The sequence below is a fragment of the Musca domestica genome, unplaced genomic scaffold (assembly GCF_030504385.1).
Source record: "Musca domestica strain aabys unplaced genomic scaffold, Musca_domestica.polishedcontigs.V.1.1 57, whole genome shotgun sequence".
In the NCBI taxonomy this organism is placed as follows: domain Eukaryota; kingdom Metazoa; phylum Arthropoda; class Insecta; order Diptera; family Muscidae; genus Musca; species Musca domestica.
The window spans coordinates 3,669,443-3,677,482 of NW_026712358.1; the positions used below are offsets into that span (position 1 = coordinate 3,669,443).

Genomic DNA, 8,040 nt, shown 5'->3' on the forward strand with positions numbered 1-8,040 from the left:
TATGTCAAAGCCCCCAGAAAATGTTTGTGGCAGATAAGGTATATCTAAAAAACGCCGTCTATTGTATAAGTCGTTTATTATTATTTGCGAAGAACTTTTCGAAATGTGGCCAGGGTAAATACAATTTGATTTATTTCAAATATGTAAGTTAATAAAGCTAATTTTATATAAAAACCCATTGAAATTTTTAAAAATCCAGACACTCTTAGAAGTATTCTTTAGCATAAAGCATTAAACCTCAATTCTGAAAATGATGAAGATCTTTGTATTTTTCTTGATTGCTGCTGCTGGTCTGATTTATATCTCCTCGGCCGCTAACATTGGTAAGACGCAATCATTCGTACGATGTTAAATAAATTATTTTTTAATGTTATTTTATCCTCTACAGATATATGTCAATTGGAACATTCTGCTGATGGTTTTAATGGAACAGCTTGTTTGGCCTATTTTCCATCTTATTCCTACAATGCCGAGACTGATGAGTGTGTACAATTTATTTATGGAGGATGTGGCGGAAATGCAAATCGTTTCGATACCTTGGAAGAATGTACCGGAACTTGTAAAAGATGAAGTATTTAATATAAATTTCTATAAATAATATTTTTGGAATATTTGGTTATTAAATGGATAATAAATTATTAAAAAGGACTATGTCTATCCAATACTAAAAAATAAGAAGTAAGCAAAGACCCTACTATACCATACAACACTATATGTCCAATGGTCTTTCAAAATTCTAGACTTCTGGCATGTCCTTAACTTCATGCAAAATTCCATGTCGATTGGTGTTTAATTGTGACCTGTAGAGCAGGAAATTCAGCAAATTTTGAATATAATACCCCCCAAAAAAGTGTTGTAAGGTGAGAAAAATATTGCAAAATGTACAATTCAATATTGTAAGAGAAATTGAAAAAATCTCATGCGATAAAAAATATGACAAAAAATATTAATTTTTTAATGGGCATATTTTATGGGAGTTTCTTAGATTTTATCCTTTATGGCAAAATGCCAAAAACAATAGGTTTCTATTCTGAACCTATCCCCACCTCCATGCAAAATTTCGTAGCGATCGGCCCATAATTGCGACCTGTGGCGTAATTAAGAATTAACATGTGCGGACATACATAGGACGATAGACTCAGCTAGGCGAGATTGGAAGATCCACATTCCTATGTGCAAGACCAATATTTCTAGGTGTTACATAGTTTTTGGTCCAATCAAATCAATCAAACCTCCGCCGATTTCTATTTACTTCAATATTAAGTATGACTTCCAAATATTGGTACATATTATTTTTATACCCTCAGCCATATGACTAGAGAGGGTATATATCATGTGATACGTCCCCCCATCGAGATAACAGTTTTAGAATCCAGGTCTCTTTGAATCAAATCCGTTTCAGGACATTTGGAGTCGATCTAGCGATGTCCGTCCGTCCGTCTGTCTGGCTCTCGAAGGGAGTATCCGATTTGGTCCAAACTTGGTACATCGTAACCTTATTATCAAACTTAGATCGAGTTCGGAGATGGACAATATCGGTCTACACTTTCTGGTACATCCCCCATAACAGATAAGTTCGAAATTTTCAAAAAAAAAGCTCCTAATATTTGCATCAAAGTTAGAGCATCTGCAGAAATGGATAATATCGATCCACTCCATCAAGTACCTCCCCCTAAAAGGGTCAACATTTTGAATAATTATAACTCTTAAAAATGTGTTGTTATACTCCGATTGCCTTCAAATTACACACATCACAATATTTATATCAACTCAAGGTCTGGTGTGAAGATGAAATATATCGGTCCACTCCTTTTTGTACCTCCCCCACGCAGGGTAAACATTTTTTTATCCATGAAGCTCATCAAAAGCGAAGTTATCATCCAATTCAATTCAGACTTGACCCATCTAAATATTTTTATCGACACAATATCTGTTATAAAGATCGGAACATTCCTTCTAGTACCTCCCGTGGTCAAAGTTTAAAATATTCTAAAGGATTATAAAATCCGAAATAAGCATACGGTTCCCTTCATATGCCACATATACCATTATGGGATATATCGGTCCACTCCTTCTAGTACCTCTCCCAGAAAGAGTCAACATTTTGAATATTCATGAAGCTCATAAAATGGCGATATTAACATCCGTTTCCATGGCACATCTCTATATTTTAATCAACACAAGATCTGCTATTAGATGGTAGAGATCAAACCATTTCTTCTGATTCCTCCCCCACATAGGGTTCATATTTTGCAAAACTAAACGCTCAAGGAAGGCAAAATAAGTATGCAACTCTCTTCAAATTTCATACACACACAAACATTTTAGCTAATACAAGATCTGTTGTGAAGATGATATATATCTGAGAATCCCTTCAGGTACCTCCCATAAAGGGTCCCAATTTTCAATACGTTTATCTGTCATAACTTGCGAAACAAGTCAGTAATTCTTTACAGCTTGCTATATATAAATATTTCTCTCAACCAGAAATCCGAGATGAATATGAAATTTATGATTTCGCATAAGATTGGATAAAAATGTTCGATTTTCTTGTAATTTTGCCCATACCAATGTTATTATCTGTATTAGAGGAAGTATGAAAATGGAACACTTAGGTCGACTATATTTTGTACCGCACGCACATTTTAAGGTTTTCTAAAAATTATCACATATCTCATATAAAGTGAAGCATGTAGTCGATATAGTACAAAACTGGCACGTCGCAATATTTTTATCATATTTATTGAGATTCGATACGAAGTGGCCGATATTGGCCCATTCCGCCGGAGAGTATTCCATAGACGGTCAACAATTTGAATAATAACAATAGATGTCAAAATATATTTAAATAATCGAAAATTGGCTGAGGGTATACATCTGTCGGCTAAACTGACTGATACGTTTTAACTTTTTTTATAATAATTAGATATCTCCACGTGTGAGTCATTGTATCAAAAACTGTTTGGACTGATTAATAAAATTAATTTGCTTTCCAGTTCTAATATCTTGTTTTAATAGTTAACAAAAAGTGACTCAGCGTTTCGCACATTAATTCGGTATTTTTGGCATTGTGATTTGGAATGGCACGGCCACCTTTTGCAAAAAACTTAATTTTTTGATTCATTTTGAAAATGTGCTTGTAAAAAAATTTTAAGATCTGAAAATAAATATTTTCAATTATTGTAAAAACTTCATAAAGGATGTCCTTCCTTAAAATTGTTCATCCAAAAATGTTGACGACTTTTTTGTTAAAAAAATATAATTAATTCGATTTGTGTTAACATTAATGATGGCAATAAAACACATTTGTGCAGCGTTTTCATTTCAAAATTAATTGTTTGCCACAATTAAGGACAATATTGTCACCCAAGACCACTTGTCACCCCTGAGCACTTCGACTGACACGGTCTGCAAAGTGTGTGACAAGCAGACAATTCAATGACACTTTGGGCTTTAAAAATATTCGATACGCTCTGTGATGGCACTTTCATAAAGTCTATCACCGTATATCACTGCTACCCATCATTAGCAGTGAAGTAGAACGGGCGAGTGAAAACATTTATACGAGGCGTGTGTCAAAGTTCAGGCAAGTTTTATTTTTTTAAATACAATTTCGAAACCATTGTCCGAATTTTGCATCAATCTTCGTGTTTTCCAATTGTGAAGGGCCACGTGACTTGACACATTCTTCGAACTGTGCCCACTATTCGCAAGGCGTGTGTCTTTCTCGATGTGGTTATTTCAATTGTTACTATTTTCCGTTGTGCGATTAGACAATGACGACGGCGAGGCCTGAACAAGTGATTTTTAAACTTTCTACGGTTTTAGATTCTTGGATTCCCACAGTGGAGAGTAGAAATTGTGTGTGTGTGTGCACAAAAAAAAATAATCCTTAAAATTGATATCTGTCCATTTGGGAGGAAAAAAAAGTTTGTCAAGTCACGTGGCTTTTAGTGGTTTAACACGCACTCAATACCCATGCACGACTGCCTTGTCTCCCCGCCTTAGCGTGGGCTGATGTTACTCGTAATGGATTCTTTTGTACAACTGTCGTCGACATTTTAATGTTTTTCAATTTATCAGTTTTCGCAACACATGTACAAGGTGTGGATCTCTGTTCGATATGTAAAATGTTTATGACTTCATTTTACATTTGGCAATGTTTGACCTTTAAATCATTGCAAATAACTGATTTTACAGATTAATGGATGAACCCCCAAAGATAAGAATGTGAGAAAGAACCCTTTTTTCCTCTCCGAAAGTTGGCAAAGAGTTTGTGCAAATAATGGCAAATAGACTTGTATTTTAGTTGTTAGCGAATCGTTTTCGCACGCTCTAAGTCACATAAATAAATTATTGAAGTTTAACATTAAAAAATCGATTTATGTGAATGTCTCCCAAAAGAATATCTGTGAGGCAGTTAAGTTATTTTATTTTTCTTTCAAATGGTCGTCACAATTCGCTATTGTACTCCTTCACCCCATACCAAATTTAGTACTATTTAATATATTTCATTTCGTAGTTATAGTAACGAGCGATGGTACGAGACATAAAAGATTTATTCACATTTAAATGCTGGAGTGCTTTAACGATAGCCACTTGTGGTTTTCCAGCCAAATATAAAGAAATCACACTATCACGCTGGAGTTGCATCACGAACAACCTTTTTTCTCGAAAATTCTCACCAAAATGCTTTTGTACGGTTTATAACAATATAATGAGCTCTCACTGGAATAATTTTAACAGCTGTCGGACGATTGACTTAGAAATGACAGCAGTCTGAATTTGATTGCAGTTTTTTCATCTCACCCTGTAGTCTAAAATTGTAATTTCGAAGAGGCACGTCTTGGCCGTAGCCATTAGGCTGAGGATATAAAGATCGTTCCATTACAGCGGTGTAACCTTTGTGTTCTCTTCTTATATCTCCCTTACACACTGAAGGTGACAACATATAAAATTTAAAATTCCGAACTCATTCCCATCGCTTAAATACAATGTTGTACTATTTGGTACGTTTCTACTACTTTTCGCACTCTTAAACACGAATTTCCAAAAATCCCGACTAATCTCACCTCTTAACACCTTTAGTGAATATGAGTTCATCAGCCTGACTATAACGTTTATAGAAACCTTTTAAGTTTGTGGTCACAAGGTCTGTCAAACATATATGACATCCTACGGTTGTGCATGATAATCCGTGGGAGGTTTTCTGTTTTTTTACCCTCCGCCATAGTATGGATGGTATATAAAGTTTGTCATTGCATTTATAACACCATGAAGTATAAATTTTAGACTCCGCTCAGTGTATGCATATTCATGATAAGCATAAGATTTTATGGCGATTTAGCGATACCCGTCAGTCCGTCTGTCTATATGTCTGTGGGAAACACTCTAGTTTTCGAAAGAAATGAAGTGGGTTGATAACATTTTACTCAGATGTGTTTTAGGTCTGCAGGACTTTTGGTATTGAAAATGGGCTATATAGGTTCACGTTTTGCTATATTCCCTAACTGATATGACTGACAGATTTAAGGTTTTTTTTTTGATTTTGTAAATTGGCAGTTTGTGTGTGGTCTAAATTTAGTCTTCATATAACTGTACCTCCAGATATTTGGTATTTTGTAAATCCAGATATTCGGTATTAATGCCATACTTTTGACCGGAATTGTTTCAAATTTGGTATTTAGAGTTCGTAATAGGTAATATCTCCTATGACAAAAAAAATGCTCCTACAGATCCACTTCTTCATATAGCCCACATATGACGGTACCTCCTTATATTCGGTACTTTGATGATTAAATCTATATTTTCCATCGAAATTGTCTTAAACTTGGTATCTGTCGTTCGTAATGGGCGCCTCATTTTCTAGCAGATAACATACTTTAGGGGTCCACGCTTTCGTAGAACCCTATACAACGCCACCTTCCAATATTCGGAATTTTAATGATTTTAGCTAGATTTAACAACAGAATAATTTCAAACTTGGTATTTGGATTTCGTTATAGGCACCACGTGTCCGTATAAGTCCCATATAACTGTTACACCAGAATTTCGAAGTTTTTAAAATTATAGGATAATTTTTCAACGGACTTCTTTTACGTTTTGCAAGTTTCTGCTGTATAGTGGAGGGTATGTAATAAAAAAAATTAATAGCAGAAATATTCCTTTAGCTTGAAATCGAGTTGATGAATATAAATGTATAGAATTTTCTCTTAAATAGTATCAAAAGTGTCTTATTGAGTTACGTTGTTATTGTATAAATCAAATATTGATTTCCCTAACTATTTTTCCCCAACACCCTCATCTAAAATTTCTTTGAGGACAAAACAAAATATTTATTTGGTCGTTATCTAAACACAAATCACGCAACAATTTCAAATTCGTGTCCATTCTTCAAAGAAACAGTAACAATTTTAAAGGACATTTTATGTTTTCACGACAGGACATTGTTTATAGTAAATGGCACACTGTCCCAAATTTTCCTGTTGAGACACCAGATTGGAAGTGGGGGCATCATATCAGGACATCAACATCAACAAAAGCTGTCATAACGACCTTTTATGTTCTGCACTTTTGTGATGCGTTGTCATCACATCAAAATCAAACATCAGCAACGCCATCCATCTCTACTGCTCACCGCCAGCGATGTTCCTCGAACTCTCGGGATGAACACAGTTGGACAGCATTTAAGATTAAGTAGGAGGTGGTGGTGTTGGAGGAGGAGTAGAAGCAGGAGCAGTATGCCACCGAACTGACTACCGACCGACCAAGTGAGATATCCTGAGTGTGTGTGTGTGTCTGTGAGCTCCTGAGTGTAAATGCAATTAAAACCTCTCCACAGGTGTTCTTTGTATTAACGCACTTAAATGTGTCACTTGCAGGGTTTCCGCAAACAGGATACTTTGCCTTTTACAATTACAATATTCGATGTCAATGCCGCTGCTGTGGCATCCCAAAAAGGAATCGGCTTCATCGCAATATGCTTTTGAAAGAAAACTGTGGGCTTCTAATGGAGATGGAAAACATTGAAACATAATTATCACTTTTGATAATTCGTGGTGTGGGGGAAGGGGACACAAAGAAACAAATTTTCAATTTTCTTTTAATTTTATAGTCATTGTCTGTAGTATGGTGAGGGTGCTGGTGGGGTTCACTGTCACAAACACACACACACATACACCCAATATATCACGGAATGCAGGTTGTCATATAATTTTCCATCATATCTGATGTTTGACTGGCATCACCATTTCCATGTGTTGGGTAATTTAGTTGGCCATTGTTTCCTTATTTTGCAGATGACTTTCAGCTATTCCACACCTCCTTCGCATAGGCTAGGATGACGAAGTAGCATTTTGCGATGATATATTGAAAACATATGCCTTTTGCAAATTAAAGGGTAAAATGTTAATAACCCCAACGAAAGAGGTGTGAATTTTTTGATAAATTCAATCCATATTGGCCTGTCATCAGTGGGAATCAACCCTTATAGTTTTGTCAGGGTAGATAACATCTGATAATCACTCATTTCCAGCGAACAATTCTGCCAACAAGTCGCAACATAACTCAATTTTCTATTGAATTCTACGGGCATTTTATTTTTGACGAAATGGATGAATGGTCGGATGGACAGAGAATGGCAGGGGAATAAACATGCCATAACATAATATGTGTGTGTTGGTAGTTACATGTGTAAGTACATTACATGCATGTATCCTGACAACAAAAACAAACATGAACAGTGGTTATGCTAAGAAAAAGTGGAAAGTATTTGTATTTTTTTTTTAATTTATGGGCCAAGTAAGAGAGAGAGCCAATAAAGTCCATATTCAATATTAACCTAAAATTGAATCAATAAAAAAGAACTAAATAAAAAGCTACAATCTTGAAATGTTGCACGAGGGTCAGTATGAATGCGTAACTGTGTGATAAGGCTGGGTTTTTAGAAATTTGTACTAAAATATTACTAAAATGTACTAATAATGTAATATTTTGTATTGCACAAACGGAATAAATTTAAACTTGGAATGAGAGTCATTA

At 35.2% G+C, this 8,040-nt stretch overlaps 1 protein-coding gene across 1 annotated transcript; it reads left to right on the plus strand.

The window, feature by feature from the left end:
• Window positions 1-929, plus strand: LOC105261584 (kunitz-type serine protease inhibitor 2-like). Its single transcript, XM_011292712.3, has 2 exons — window positions 1-323; window positions 389-929. The coding sequence occupies exons 1-2, from the start codon at window positions 251-253 to the stop codon at window positions 568-570; spliced, it is 255 nt and encodes an 84-aa protein (XP_011291014.2). The 5' UTR covers window positions 1-250; the 3' UTR covers window positions 571-929.
• The last annotated feature ends 7,111 nt before the right edge of the window (window positions 930-8,040 follow it).